The sequence below is a fragment of the Mobula birostris genome, chromosome 8, assembly GCF_030028105.1.
Source record: "Mobula birostris isolate sMobBir1 chromosome 8, sMobBir1.hap1, whole genome shotgun sequence".
Taxonomy (NCBI): domain Eukaryota; kingdom Metazoa; phylum Chordata; class Chondrichthyes; order Myliobatiformes; family Myliobatidae; genus Mobula; species Mobula birostris.
The window spans coordinates 36,501,185-36,517,604 of record NC_092377.1 but is presented as its reverse complement, the minus strand read 5'-3'; the positions used below and the strand labels follow the sequence as shown (position 1 = coordinate 36,517,604).

Below are 16,420 nucleotides of genomic sequence, written 5' to 3'. Positions count from 1 at the left end.
GTTTTCCAAGCTTATTACAGAGAAAAAGACCTACTACTTGACTGCAGATTCTCCTAATATTCTCGAGGAATGGATTAGGGTTTTACAGAATGTTTTGCGCATTCAAGCTGCCAGCCCCCTCTACACACAGCCAGACACCAAGCCATCGATCGAAGGTTTACTAACCAAGGTAATGATCCAATAGTTAGTTATTAGTTAGCAATTGGTGAATACGGGAATTTACAGTTCATACAAATTGCGATTCATACAAATAATCAGAATCAGGTTTAGAATCAGGTTTATTATCACTGACATACAGTATGTCATGAAATTTGGTGTTTTGCCGCAGTGATAAAGTGTATGACATAGAAGTTACTATAACTTAAAAATATTTAGAGTGAATGCTCAGGTTCCTGTACCTCCTCCCCGGTGGTAGTAAAAAAAAATTCTCAGATCTTCAAAGGTGGTGCCTGAAGAAGACGACATCCATCGTTACGGGCCCTCATCATCCTGGATGTGCCTTTTTCTCATTGCTAACATGAGAGAGGAGATACAAGAGTCTGAAAACGTGCTCTCAATGTTTTAAGAACAGCATCTTCCTCCCCACCATCAGGTTTCTGAATAGTACGTGAACCAATGGACACTACCTCCTAATTTGCTCACTTCTTGTGCTGCCTATTTTTTATTTCTCTTTAACTTACAGTAATTCTTTTATGTATTGCACTGTACTGCAGCTGCTGCAGAACAATACATTTTACAACATACATCAGTGATAATAAACTTGATTCTGGTGAGGGCCTTTAATAATAAATGCCGCCTTTTTGAGTTGCTGCTTCTTGAAGATGATAGCAGAGAGAGTTGTGCCCATGATGGAGTTGGCAGAAGTCTACAATTCTCTTCAGCCTCTTGTGATCCTGTGCATTGGAGACTCCGTATCAGGCAGTGTTGCAATCAGTCAGATTGCTCTATCTGCAGAAGTTTGAGTCTTTGGTGATGTACCGCATAGCCTCATTACATGGTATTTGAGATATGCCTAGCCACGCAGTCATAAGTCTTGAGATCTTATTTTGCTGTGTCCTGGTATTACTTATATTTTGAAGTTTAAAGTGTATGTTTATTTACATGTTGTGCAACTGTGTAATTCATATTTATAAAAGAGATGCGCAATTGAATAATCAATCACACTAAAATTTCAAGATATTTCAAAGAATGACACAGTCGCCTGATAAACAAAGTATTCCTCTAATATAATCTAACTTAGATCTTATAAACATCTCTTCTAACGGGATAGGTTTCTCACTATTCAAGCCTCTCATAATATTGTTTACCTATTTCAGTTTTCCATTCCAAAGAAACCCCACTCAGCCTGTCAGCCTCTCTTCAGAGTTGGAGTGCTTTATCTAGACAGCATCCTGGTGGATCTCCTCTGCAACTTCTGCAGTGGAATCACATTCTTGCTATGGTGCAGCAACCAGAACTGCACACAGTACTCCAGCTGTGACCTAACCAATAGCTATACTGTAACCTCCATGCTCTTGTATTCTCTGCTCTACTTCATGAAATTGTGCACCTGTTATGCCTTTTCCTCATCACCTTATCCATCTTCAGGGATCCATGGACATGAACACCAAAACTCCTGTATTCCTCAGTACCCCCTAAGCTCTTACCATCCATTTTGTATATCCTAGCTGTATTCATCTCCCAAAATGCATCACCTCATATCTTTCAGGCTCGAATTCCATCTGCCATACTCAGCCAATGCTAACAGACTTTTACAATACATATATTTGTATTCTGCTACTTCTGGTGTCTATAAAGTCAGATCCCAGTTTTGACTTTAGAAAATTAGAACATTTTTGGCAAAAACAGGCCATTCAGCCCAAAAAACCCTTGCAAAATTCTCATTCACATAATATGTTGAAATAACTATCGAGTTTAGATTTGAAAGGCTCTCAACTACACAATTAGGCAATTTGTTCCACGTTTCCTCAACTCGCTATGTAAAGAATTGCTTCCTGATGTTTGTCTGAAATCTCCCTTTAACCAGTCTTCGTCTATGGCCCCGTGTCCTTGATGATGGAGTACTTTTGCAGTAGAAGCTGGCATCTACTTTTACACGCTTAATGGTTTTGAACACTTCTATCATGTCTCCTCCCATTCTACGTCTACTTAAGCTAAAAAGATTTAATTATTTCAATCTTTCTTCATAGCACATTCAGCCTTTATAGCTGAAACAGGACCTCACTTTCTAAGACCCCTAAGTCACTTAAAACAGCCTTATTTTTCTCTACACTTACTGGCATATTGCTAACATCTTCGCAGGTGAATATGAGTTAAGAGTATTTGCTATGTCCTTCTCTACATAATTTAACATCCCACTATTATTCCTAATGCATTTATCTTCCTCCTTGCTCTTTCTGTTACTATGAAAGTATTGAAAAACTCTCTTGGGGTCAATCTTAGATGGTATCAGCAAAATCCTTCTTAACCTGCTTTTTGGCAATCTGACTTTCCCTCTTGACTATAGCTCTCATATTTTCGTATACCCTGTGGTTAACGTCATTGCTCTTTTTTCTATACTCCTTATATAGTTGTCTTTTCTTCAATAATTTTTATGTATATCTTTATTCATCCATGTAGTTGATCTATTATTTTTGTTGCTTCTCCTGACCTTGTGTACGAACATTTCCTGCACTGCATGTATTAGCTCTTTAAGTCCACTCCATTGTTCCTCAACTAACTCAACGTCAAGCAAATCCTCCATGTTTACCTTCTGAAGTCTTTGCCACTTCTGCACAAATTTGCTTTTCTGAAATTCAATTTAATGGCTTTAGTTTTCACTGATACACTCTTCCAAAAAACTTCAAGACTAGCTATGTTATGATCACTTGTTCCTAAAGGCTCAACAACCTCCATACTCAAAATTCTATCCTGATTGTTACAGAATATCAAATCTAGACAGGCTTTCCCTTTTGTTGGTGTATTAACATGCTGGGTCAAAAAGCAATCATTCAATAACTCAATGAATTCAATTTCCAGACATCCATCAGTCACTGAATTCTCCCACTCAATATTTGGGAAATTAAAGTCACCCAAAACTATAACATCACCCTCAGAACTTGCTTCTTTTAATATTCTGATAGAATTGTTTGTTAAAATCACTAACGGCATAAGCAGGTCTATAACATACACCCAGTGTTATTTCTTTATCCTTATAGCTTTCAATTCTCACCCAGATATCTTCACTAAGTCTTGATTCATCTACTATCATAAGCAGCCTCATGTTTGAATTCTCTCTTCTTTTTCAGGTGAAGCATGGTTACTCCAAGAAAGTCTGGTGCGCAATTGTTGGAAAGGTCCTTTATTATTTCCGCAATCAGGAAAATAAGGTAAACCACAAATATTAAATGACTGGATCCTCTCCAATTTGTGTGCTTTGACTTCCAATGCCCTTTGTTCACCTTCCTGAGTGCTGAATGTTGTAGTCTGTGAATACATTATTTTAATGTTCAACTCAGATATTATGCTAGTTACATTTTTATTTCCATTCACTAGTGGAGAAATGCCTCATGTACCTGTCACCCCTCCAAATCTGTTACTTAAATGCAGAGCTCATTGTGTTGTCTCCGTGCTCGTGCTTAAATGATTGATATAAGACCATAAGACATAGGAGCAGAATTAGGCCATCTGGCCCATCGAGTCTGCTCCACCATTCAATCATGGCTGATCCTTTTTTCTCCTAATCAACTCCATTTCCCGGCTTCTCCCCGTAACCTTTGATGCCATATTCAATCAAGAACCTATCAATCTCTGCCTTAAATACACCCAGCGACCTGGCCTCCACAGCTGTGTGTGGCAACAAATTCCACAAATTCACCACCCTCTGGCTAAAGAAATTTCTCCGCATCTCTATTTTGAATGGATGCCCCTTCTATCCTGAGGCTGTGCCCTCTTGTCCTAGACTCTCCCACCATAGGAAACGTCCTTTCCACATCTACTCTGTCTAGGTCTTTCAACTTTCGAAAGGTCTCAATGAGATCTCCCCTCATCCTTCTAAATTCCAGTGAGCACATATATCTTAATTAAAAGTGGTCATTTGTGAATTTTTTTTAAATTGCCAAACAATGTCCCACCTTAAGCACCCTTTGACAAAATAAAACTCTAATACACCAGTCATATAGTAGTGAATTAGGTAATAATTTGTGCTGTCTGCTAAAGTAACTTTAATAGACTGGTTATATGCTGTACATTAATAGCAAAAATCAGTAGCTTTATCTACAACATGATATATTGCTTATTTTCAAGTTTCCTTTAGGTCAGATTAATTTGATGGAAGCCACAGTTGAAGAAGTGGACAGATCATGTGATTCAGATGAAGACTATGAAACCAGTAGTCAGAGCCTGCTCTCTACACATTATACAATTGCCATTCATCCCAAAAACCAGGGGCCTACCTACCTCCTCATAGGCTCTAAACATGAAAAGGTATGTTTACAATTATAAACAGGAGAAAGTCTGCAGATCCTGGAAGTCCAAAGCAACACACACAAAATGCTGGAGGAGCTCAGCAGGCCAGGCAGCATCTATGGAAAGGAATAAACAGTCAATGTTTTGGGCCGAGATCCTTCTTCTGGGCTCAAGGGTCTTGGACTGAAAGGTCAACTGTTTATTCATTTCCACAGATGCAACCTGGCCTGCTGAGTTCCTCCCATATTTTGTGTGTGTTGCTTTATGTTTACAGTTATTTAGTATACCTCTGCAGTGTATCTGTAAGGAGCTTTATATTAGGGATTAGAAGCCCCCAGTTTATACATGATATGATGCTATGGGCGGAAGTTCCCACTTGCTTCAAGAAGGCAACAATTATACCAGTGCCTAAGAAGAATAATGTGAGCTGTCTTAATGACTATCGCCCAGTAGCACTCACATCTACAGTGATGAAATGCTTTGAGAGGTTGGTCATGACTAGACTAAACTTCTGCCTCATCAAGGACCTGGACCCATTGCAATTTGCCTATCGTCACAATAGGTCAACGGCAGATGCAATCACAACGGCTCTTCACACGGCTTTAGACCACCTGGACAATGCAAACACCTGTCAGGATGCTGTTCATCGACAATAGTTCAGCATTTAATACCATCATCCCCAAAATCCTGATTGAGAAGTTAAAGAACCTGGGCTTCTGTACTTCCCTCTGCAATTGGATCCTCGATTTACTGACTGGAAGATCACAATCTGTGCAGATTGGTGATAATATCTCCGCCTCACTGACGGTCAACACTGGTGCACCTCAGGGGTGTGTGCTTAGCCCACTGCTCTACTCTCTATATACACATGACTGTGTGGCTCAGCATAGCTCAAATACCATCTATAAATTTGCTGATGATACAACAATTGTTGGTAGAATTTCAGGTGGTGATAAGAGGACGAACAGGAGTGAGATTTGCCAACTAGTGGAGTGGTGCCGCAGCAACAACCTGGCACTCAACGTCAGTAAGACGAAAGAGCTGATTGTGGACTTCAGGAAGGATAAGACGAAGGAACACATAACAATCCTCGTAGACGGATCAGAAGTGGAGAGAGTGAGCAGTTTCATGTTCTTGGGTGTCAAGATCTCTGAGGACCTAACCTGGTCCCTACATATCGATGTAGTTATAAAGAAGGCAAGATGGGGGCTATACTTCACTAGGAGTTTGAAGAAATTCGGTATGTCAACAAATACACTCAAAAACTTCTATAGATGTACCGGGAAGAGCATTCTGACAGGCTGCATCACTGTCAGCTGTTGGGGTGGGGGGGAACTATTGCACAGGACCAGAAGAAGATGCAGAAGGTTGTAAATTTAGTTGGCTCCATCTTGGGTACTAGCCTACAATATACCCAGGACATCTTCAAGGAACGTTGTCTCAGAAAGGCAGCATCCATTATGAAGGTCCTCCAGCACCCAGGACATGCCCTTTTCTCACTGCTACCATCAGGTAGGAGGTACAGAAGCCTGATGGCAACACTCAGCGATTCAGGAACAGCTTCTTCCCCTCTGCCATCTGATTCCTAAATGGACATTGAACCCTTGAACACTACCTCACTTTTTAAATATATATTATTTTTGTTTTTTGCACAATTTTAAATTATTCAATATAGGTATACTGTATTTGATTTACTTATTAATTTTTTTATCTTTCTTCTATCTTATGTATTGCATTAAACCGCTACTGCTAAGTTAACAATTTTCATGGCACCTGCAGGTGATAATAGACCTGATTCTGTGTCTGAGGGCTCCTTTGACTTTGGGGTTGCCCCAGAAGTTTTGTAGCTAATTGACTGTAATCATGTAGGAAACTTAGCAATGATTTTGCACGCCGCAAAGTCCCGCAAGTAGCTATGAAGCAAGTGTACAGATCATTTTTTTTGGTTATTCATTAAATAATGCTGCATAAGGAAGTGTAAGAACTACCTTGTTCCTCACTGTATAACCCTTGGAATCCTTTTCCATCAACCTGAGCATTGATGGGTTTAATATTTAACGTTTCTTGCCAAAACCACAAGCCAAGCAGTCCTCTCTCAATAGGGCAGTAAAGGGCAAAGGCAAATTTTGTGGTTTAATGCAACATGATGGTTCTTGCTGTTAATCGCAAAGGAACTGTGCTGCAAGATCCTGCATTCACAATGACATGAATTTTGCCTTTCCCAATATTAGAGACAGTTGGATCCCTGTTGTGTATGGTCCTTCATGAACTCTATTATGGTTCTTGGATTTACTCAGTCTGCCCCACGAAAATGCATCTCAGGGTGGCATATGGTGACATATATGTACTTTGATAATAAATTTACTTTGAATGTCGAACTTTGCAGTTTTATTCATCACTGCACCAAAGTTTGTGTTTGACCTGACTCAATTTTCTCCTGACCAAAGTAGACACCCACATATGTGAACGTTTATTCTCATCAAAGTTAAACTTGAGTTTAAAGAATGCCCTGTAGTTAGCCAGTTACAGAATTCATATGAATCTTATCAGGACTTGGATTAATCATTGTTGCTTTAATGTGATTTGCTTTTTCCAAGGACACCTGGTTTTACCAACTAATTGTAGCTTCAGGTTGCACTGATATAAATGTGGGAACTGAATTTGAACAACTGGTCGGCAACCTGCTGAATGCAGACAATGATTTATGTAAGTCTAATTGAATATTTCAGATGTATATAAAATATTTAACATTATGTTTAAATTCTAACTCATTTTAAAAGTCTTTCATAAGGTTATAAACTTCTCTTGATGTGGTTTGAACTGAAGAAAAAGCATCTATATTTTGTCCCAACCACCATCTACCTTCTCAATCACAACCTCCTGTGCTGAAACAACTAATTATTAGCCGTTAAGTAATCGAATTTTGTATTCCAGATGTATTCCAACCCAGAATCTGGAGGGGACTACTCATCCCTATATCATGCAGTATTTTAAATGATCTGCTTTGAATGTTACTTTATATAACTATTTAATTTGATATTGAAGATTATACAATACAGTCGTATCATCTGAAATGGAAAAACTATAGTTGGATTGCATTAGATTTCCAGATTTGCCTTTCCAGGTAATACATGGCCAGCCATTTCTTCCACATTTTCATTCTTTCTATCCAGAGACAGCTCAGAGATTGTCCCAGCTCATCTTCACTCGGCCTAGGGAGTCGATGCTCACCAAGATCAAACTTAAGATCAGTTACAGAAATTATAGGCACAGACACCCATTCACTATTTCAAAGATGAGTGGAAAGTAAAGTCAAAATTTTAAAATGATCCTTATTGAGGTCCTGCTTATTTCATAAGATCACATTGGATGAAAACTGCAGTCACCGAATGTTTATCTTAACTTGTATATCCCAACATGAGCCATGATCCTCTTCCCATTTCTCTTCCACTTAAATCTATTCCTTCCTTTCTTCTCTGCTTATTGAGCCTTCACTGCAATGCATCAATATTATTTGTAGCCCCCACCAGTAAGTTCCACAACCTCATTATTCTTTGAATAAAGTAATTTTACTTCTGAATTTCCATTTGGATATTTGACAATATCTCTAGTTACTATATAGTCTCCACAAGAAGAAACATTCTCTTCATCCATTCTATCAAATGCATACCTCATTTTAAAAGTCTTCCATAAGGTTATCATTTAGTCCTATTTTCTCAAGAGAAAAAAAGACCTAGTCTGTTCATTCTGTCCTGATATTGATAACCCTATATTTTCTGATATGATCCAGAATCTCTTTGTTCCTCTAATCATGTGAACTTCCACCCTCTAAGTAATAAGGGACCTCCTTGTCCTTCGTCCCAAAAGTTAACACCTCACATTTATGGATACTATCGATTTCACGTACTGACTTTGGTGACTTCAGCAATACTGAAGTAGCTTCAAAGGCATCAAACTAGTCCTAAGCATTTAGTGAGAAACGTAAGTGCAAGCCTTACAAGTGAAATTTCATTCACAAAGCATGTCTTTCTATGTACAAACATCTGACATAAGAATTCTCATTTTTCAATGATTTGGGAATGAGTTATTGCCAAGACAAAGTTTTTTATGTGTACAAATGGATCACTGCATTCATATGTTGCTTATTATTGATCTGAACAATGATTTAGAATTTTTTTAAGTATTTATTTTTATTTATTACAAACGAACAAAAAACACAAAAAATACAGCACATCCACAAAAACCACAACCATAACAAAATCAAATTAAATATTGAGCAGCAAAAGGGAGAAAAATATAAAGGCAAAAGTAAACACACGCAGCAGAGGTGCACCGCACCAAAAACCCTCAGTCCTCACCCCGTGAGAAAGTCTAATACAGGGCCCCATATCCTTTCAAAGATGTCCCCTCCGTCCTCATTACATAGTCTCAGTCTCTCCAAATGTAAAGTATTTTCCAGTTCTCTCAGCCACAGATCGTACTTAGGCACAGAGTCCATTTTCCACATTTGCAGGATTAACTTCTTAGGAATCACCATTCCAAATAATACAGCCATTCATACATATTGGTTGAAGATAGGGAGCTTGTTGCTCCAAGGATGGCTATGAGCGGGTCTGGTTCCCACCACTTCCCAAAAGCCTCAGAGAAACAGTGAAAAATACTTTTCCAGTATGCATAAAGCTTACAACATGACCAGAATGAATGTGACAAGTTACTGTTCACAGACTTACATCTATTACAAACCGGTGAAACATCAGGGTAGAAACTGTGCAACTTTTCTTTGGAATAATGGAGTCTATGTATTGTTTTAAACTGTATAAGTCTGTGTCTGATGTTGATCGAACAATCATGTATACTCTTTAAACACTCATCCTCTGTCAGTTCTATACCCAATTCATCCACCCATGCCTGTTTAAAACCTGCAGTATTCACCTGAGCTCCATTATGTAGGATCTGATAAAAATAGGATACTGCACTACGAGTAACAGGATCAAATTTATTTATTGCCTCCAGGGACTCATGTTTGTCTAAAACTTCGAAGTTAGGTATATATTTCCTAACATAATCTCAAATTTGTAAATATCTAGAAAAACTAGATGCAGGGGTATTGTAAACTGCTTGTAACTGCGTAAATGAGGCAAAGTTTCCATTAATATATAGATCACCTAAACTACAGATGCCTCTCTGTTTCCAGGTAGAAAAAACAGTATCATTCAGGCCTGGCAAAAAGGAATGATTGTCACAAATCGGAGTGTCAATATAAGTTTTTGGGACCTTAATGTGTAGTTGAATCTGCTTCCAAATTCTTATAGTGCTGCCAACCATGAAGCTGTTACTAAAATATGACTTATTAACTGCAGTGTGGCTATTAAGGAAAGCTGGTAAGGAAGTCTTCTTACAAAGCATTCGCTTTATGAGTAACCATGCTGGACACGAGTCTGAGCTAGAGGCGTACATAATGAAAAAAGTCTTCTCGGGATTCCAGCCGGGTACAAATATCGATTATAACCTACGTTTCGATGACAAGCTACAGGGTTAATGCATGGACATGTCTAGTTCAGTGGTATTTATACCCCCGTAGTCCATCCCTCCTGATAGGTTATTCCTTATCCAGTTAGGTTTCCTCTCTTCTACCTTGTTTGCGATCAAGTTCCAGTTCTTACTTAGAGCGAGAATTTTGTCTTTGTTAAAATTCCTTTCCTCTAGTTTTATTTCAATGTCTTCCTTTATCAGGCAGTCCCAAAAGCCAATGGTGCAACACAGTAGTTTTGTGACGTCAAGGTGAATTCTATGGCCTTTGCGAATGCAGTGTTCCGCTACCGCTGATTTTTCTGAGTAACCCAAACAGATACCCGTCCTGTGCTCCTTGATGCGGGCTTCTACCCTGCATCCTGTCTGGCTGATTTACGCTGCTCCGCATTCACAGGGAATCATGTGACCGCCAGCCGACCAGTCCCAGGTCATCTTTGAACTGTATAAGGTGTGATTTGAGCTTCCCTACGGGTTTGTGGATGGTATTAATCCGGTATTTCTTCAGGATCCTGGTGATCCTTCCAGAAAGCATGGAACTATAGGGAAGGCAGGCAGTGGCAACAGATTTCTCCTTGTTATTAGCTCTCCTGATTTTTCTTTCAGTGCTTTTAAGAGCCCAATTGATTTCCTTCATTTTGTAGCCATAGTGTAGGAACATTGTGTGTAATCGACTTATTTTCTTGGGGGAGAACTCTCCAGGTCTGAAATAGTTTTCACATGATTAATCAAAGTCGAAAGAACCACTCTACATTAGGAGGCATGATGGTGACTGTTACTTTTGAGGTACAAGTCCATGTGACGCCATGTCCAAAGTTACCGTCCGGTTTCCGTCGTATTAGAATATCCAGGCACAGGAGGCAACCATTCTTCTCCATCTCCGTCATAAATTGAATGTTTGGATGTATGCTGTTCAGATGGTCGTGGAACTGTTGGTTTGCCTGGGGTCCGTGAGGCCATACTATGAAGATGTCATCGATATATCTGAAGAAGCATTTGCGGCGTGAGGGCAATGAACTCAGAGCCCTCTCCTCAAAGTCCTCCATGTAGTAATTAGGAATAGCCGGCGACAAGGGCAATCCCATGGCCACTCCATCCGTTTCTTCATAGTAGTTCCCCTTGTAGAGGAAGTACGCCGATGTAAGGATGATTTCAAAAAGTCAGTGGTACCCTTATCAAATCCTAACTGCAGGAGGACTAAGCTGTCCTTATTGGAAACGCTCATGAAAACTGACCATTATGTCCTCCAGGTTCAGCTGGATGTTGGTTATCCTTTTAATGAAGTCGGTCGAATTTGTGATGTAATGCTCACAGACCCCAACAAAGGGAGAAATTTGGTCATTAAATGCTTAGCAAAGTAGTAAATTGGAGAATCTATCCCACAGAAGATAATCCTTGGGGTGGGGGGGGAGGGGTGTCCCCCCTCCGTAACATCTTGGTGGTACCAACGCCTGAGGCAGAAGTGTCTTGCAGATGTCTGCTGGCAGTCCGGATTTCTTCAGTAAGGCAAAGATCATCCTGACAATCGAATCTATGGGATCCTGCTGTAAAACTCGGTAGATGAGATTGTCCAGAATCCATTGGACTTTACTGTGGTATTCCTCAGAAGACATTAGGACTGCTGTATTTCCTTTGTCCGCTGGTAAAATCACGATGGCTGTGTTTCACCGTAGTGCCTGGAGGGCCAGTCGCTGTCCTTTTGTACTGCTCGGTTTTGGCAAAATGGCTCTTTTTACGGCCATCCAGACCTCTATCCTTACCTCCTCCGCGGTAGTTTTCAGATTGCTTCCTGTACTCTGCCAATGTAGTCCTGATAAGGTATAGCACTGGGGACCGGAGCGAAGTTTAGCCCCTTGGTGAGGATCAGTCTAGTCACCTTGTTGATGCTTTGCCCAGTTTGATTGATGACAGTCCTTTCTGGGTCCAATAGTGGGATGGCTGCATTTTGTTTGGATGGTTTGTTGTATTTCCTGACCTGCCTCGCAGTGTTTCTTCATGGAACTAGTTTGCCTTGGACAGCAGGGCACCTGTCGATGTACTCCCAATCACCAGGGGACAAGAGGGCTGACAGTCCCAGGTGAAGAGACAATGGTCTGTTCGCATTGATCTCCAGACTGGATCTAATGTAATGGACACACTCCTTAATCAACGCTTGGCTAGCTCAATGCAGAATGCATTTAATCGCCAGAGAAACCACCGCGGAATGCAACCTCACGAACGTAAGGATGATGTCCTTTTTATTCTGTTCTAAGGTTGATTTCTTTGTGTTTTCTCTTTTCAGCCTCTCAGATTTGGATGCAACCCACTCTGTGCTACTGTAAAGATGGGATAACGTCTCCCCTTACCACACTGCCATCTGCAGCACTGCAAACTGAAGCACTCAAACTGTTTAAGGTAACATTCATTTGTAAAGTGAAGCACAATGGGACATAACTTCCATTCAGAGTAATAGTGAGAACAACAAAGCTCACTGCTATTTACCCCAAGATGCCACAACATCTTCAGGAGAGGACGAGCTCAATATTGAACACAGAAATCCTAATGTCACTGCAGGCCATCTCCTTTGTTAGCTTTGTGAAGTTACCAGCTCAATGGATAAGAAGTATCTGTATTTGTGTAGAAGACGTATGTTGAAATCGCTACAAATTTTACCATCTTAGTGTATATAACAGCTGAAAAGGCAAGTGTTATGCCACATTCCTTCAGGCTTTAGAAATTTCTCATCAAAATGATTGAACAATATTAGATTAGACCAGCATTCATTGTTTGGGGGGGGGGGATCCTATTTTTTTATTTCCCCCTTTTGTTTTCTTTACATTAAGAAAAGACCTTTAGTTTACATACTCAATTCTTAAGATCATAATGTACTGACTGTCGTTTTTCCAGGTTAATTATTGTGCAGACTATACTCTTGCTGTAAGGGTTATCTGAGTTTCTTCTGACATCCTGTATTTCCTTTCTTAGGGACTTTTTCCCCATTTTCCGGTGTGACCTGGCTTCTTATAGGAACTTCTAACGTTTCCTCAGAACTAAATTGTTCAATGATTCTTGAGCTGCAAACCCCAACTTGAGAAGCACGTTACCACATTATTTCATCACTTCTAGGTCCAGCTGAACATATAGTTTGTCAGATAGTTTAGTCTCAAATGTTGGCTACTTATGCTTTGACCAAACTCCAGGAGAAATTGCCCCAACATCCACCATCTGTTATAAAATGAAATGCTTGTTTTACTCTCCAGACTTCCCAGTTATTCATCAACGTTGCTATTGATGCCCCTGCCATTGACTATCATGTCTCACTGGCTCAGAGTGCTTTACAAGTGTGTCTCACACATAAAGATCTTCAGAATGAGATCTACTGCCAATTAATCAAGCAAACAAGAAAGCAGCAAACCCAGAAACAGGCTGGAACACTGCAGGTACAATGAAGAATTTTCTGTAAAGCTGTGCATTATTTAGATAGAAATTGAGTCAAATTATTATTTAGATGAGAAATAAAATAAGTGAAATGACTTGTCGGTTAAGACTCACTAAATCTGTGAGGTATTCCTTCTCTCATTATACTTGTGAATTGTCTACATCTTGGGTTATGGTTGAAATGATCTTTGTAACGAGACCTATAATAGTGAATTGCTCATAAATATTTGTAGAATATACTGTTTAAAAGAATAAATAAGAATTAGGGTAAACTGAATTAGTTTCATTTCATGTGGGTTATAATAATTTTTTGTCTATTTTAGGGATGGCAGTTGTTGGCTCTGTGCATTGGCCTTTTTCTTCCTCAGCATCCTTTTCTCTGGTTACTCAGAGGTCATCTGCAGCAGAATGCAGATCCTAGGTATGCACTACAAAGAGAAATGGTCAATAATATGGTGTCTTAATAATGTTGAGATTAATGACACTGATCAGTATTTCTGCATGAATATCATAGCAACTTCAAACAAGAGGAGAAGCATAGTTAAAAGCAAAAATCCAAAAACTAATGTTCCACTCTATTATCAGCTTCACAAAAGCAATGTGCCCACATTAAACTGCATTGAATGGCATGGTCATTGTATTTGTGCAATAAATAAGGGCTAAACTCACAATACAAAACATGATCTTCAGTCTACATTCTGCTTTAATATGTCAGGTGCTCATTACTGCCAGACAGTATTTCTAGGAGTGTAAATGAACCAAATGTCGTAGAATCATAGAGCAATATAGCATGGATACAAGCCCTTCAGCCCAACAAGTCCATGCCGACCATGGTGCCCACCCATCCAATCCCAATATTCTCCGTTCAGCCCATATTCCTCCAAGTCTTGCCCCTATGTGCATCTATCCATGTCCTTTTTAAATGATATAATTGTATCCACCTCAACCACTTACAATGGCAGCTTGCAATATCTACACTACCCTCTACATGTGAAGGTTGCCTCTCAAGTCCCTTTTAAATCTTACTCTAAATCTTTGCCCCCAGTTTTGAACACTCTGTGGAAAAAACTGCTACCATTGCACCTTATCAATGTCCCTCATGATTATATAAATCTCTACAAGGTCACCTGTCAGTCTCCTACACTACAAGGAATGAAGACTTAGCCTGGCCAAACTCTCCTTATGACTCAGGCCCTTTGGTCCTAGCGACATCTTCATCGATCTTTTCTGCATTCTTTTCAGTTTAATCAAATCCTTCCTACAACAGGGAGACCAAATTGTACACAGTATTCCAAATGCAGCCTCACCAAAGACTGCAACATAATGTCTCAATTCCTGTGCTCAGTTCCCTGTCTGATGGAAATGCTAATTTCTTCAGATTTTAATTCATATTCGAGATTTAAAACAAATATCACTTTGAAATTTACTTTTAATTTATCTTGACTCTTTTTCACTTTTTTTTTCCTTCAGCACTTGATTTAACCTAGAATTCACCAAGAATAATATACACCTCTATTCCACCTTCTTGGAGGAAATGCTTCAATTACTATTATCAGTGTCTATTATCAGCTCACAATTCGGCAACTTGGCATGCAAAAGTTCTAAGAGGGCAAGTCAAACTGATGATGCAAGCTACCCTATTACAGTAAATTATAGCCCAATGGTTGTTTGCTGAAGTAACAGTGGTTGGAAATGAAATTCTCAGAGCTAACAATCTTGACTTGCATCTTACATTTTAATAACTATAAAAACTGATCAGGGTAAATGATCACACAGAATCTTTTTGACATGGGTCCACCACCAACAATCATCACTGCAAATCGCCTGCCATTCTTGCTGTAACTTATTTAAAATAAAAAGAAAATGCTGGAAACGCTGTGTTTTATACTCTTCATTAGAACTCTGGAACATATAACTTAGACAGTATAGCAAGCCCTTCAGTCCACCTTTGTGTGAGCTAATCACGATGCCATTTCAAACTGCCCCCCATCTGCCAACACATGGTCCAAATCCAGCTGTTTCCTGCCCATCCATGTGTCTGACTGAATGCCTCTTCAACGTTGCTGTTTTACCTGCTTGAAACATCTCCCATGGCACTGCCTCCCAGGCACCTACCGCTCCATAAGAACAAAAACTTGCCTCACAAGTTTGGAATTTGAGAGATGCAGGTCACACCTCACGAGCCTGATTGAGTTTCTCAGGGAGGTGACAAAAAATTGATGTAGGTAGGGTGCTGGATGTGGTGTGTATGGATTTCAGTAAAGATCTGACAAGGTTCCCTGTAGTTGGTTCATTCAGGAAGTCATCAAGCATGGGCTCCAGAGAAACTTGGCTACATAGATTTGGAATTGGCTTGCCCTCAGAAGGCAGAGGGTAGTAGTATTCTGCCTGAAGTTAGTAACTAGTGGCATTCTGCAGGGGTCTGTTCTGTGAATGATTAACAGGGCAAAGGGACAAGGTTAGTGGGAGAATGAGCATTGCTAACCTGTTCTGTCACAATTCTCTTTTGGGTGACAGAGTTTGAGAGGTGACTTGATTGAAGTGTATGAGAGGTAGAGATAGAGTGGACAGCCAGCACTTTTTTCTGGGGTGGTAATGGTCAGAATCGGAGGACATTCATTTAAGCTGAGTGGAGTAAAGTTTAGGGGAAATGTCAGACTAGTTTCTATTTACACACTGTGGTCAGTGCCTGGAATATGTTGCTAGGGGTAGTCGTAGAGGCTGACACAGTAGAGACATTCAAGAGATTCTTCAATAGACACATGGATGTAAGAAAAATGAAGGGAAGGGTTATATTGATTATGGATGAGGATTATGGGCTGTGTAGGAGGGAAGTGTTATATGGATTATGGACGAGGATTACAGGCTTTGTAGGAGGGAAGGGCTATATTGATTATGGATGAGGAATATGGGCTGTGTAAGAGGGAAGGTTTATATTGATTATAGACTGTGTAGGAGGGAAAGGTTATATTGGTTATGGACGAGGATTTTGGGCTGTGTAGTAGGGAAGAGTTATATTGGTTATGGA

The 16,420-nt window shown here is 39.8% G+C and overlaps 1 protein-coding gene across 1 annotated transcript in view; it reads left to right on the top strand.

Moving 5' to 3' along the window:
- LOC140201237 (pleckstrin homology domain-containing family H member 2-like) overlaps positions 1-16,420 on the top strand; it is a 140,226-nt gene that overhangs the window by 89,652 nt on the left and 34,154 nt on the right. The window contains exons 15-21 of the mRNA XM_072265007.1: positions 11-169; positions 3,288-3,368; positions 4,285-4,464; positions 7,044-7,152; positions 12,257-12,369; positions 13,215-13,394; positions 13,716-13,813. Coding sequence (XP_072121108.1) covers positions 11-169; positions 3,288-3,368; positions 4,285-4,464; positions 7,044-7,152; positions 12,257-12,369; positions 13,215-13,394; positions 13,716-13,813 — 920 coding nt within the window. The remainder of the gene's footprint in view (positions 1-10; positions 170-3,287; positions 3,369-4,284; positions 4,465-7,043; positions 7,153-12,256; positions 12,370-13,214; positions 13,395-13,715; positions 13,814-16,420) is intronic.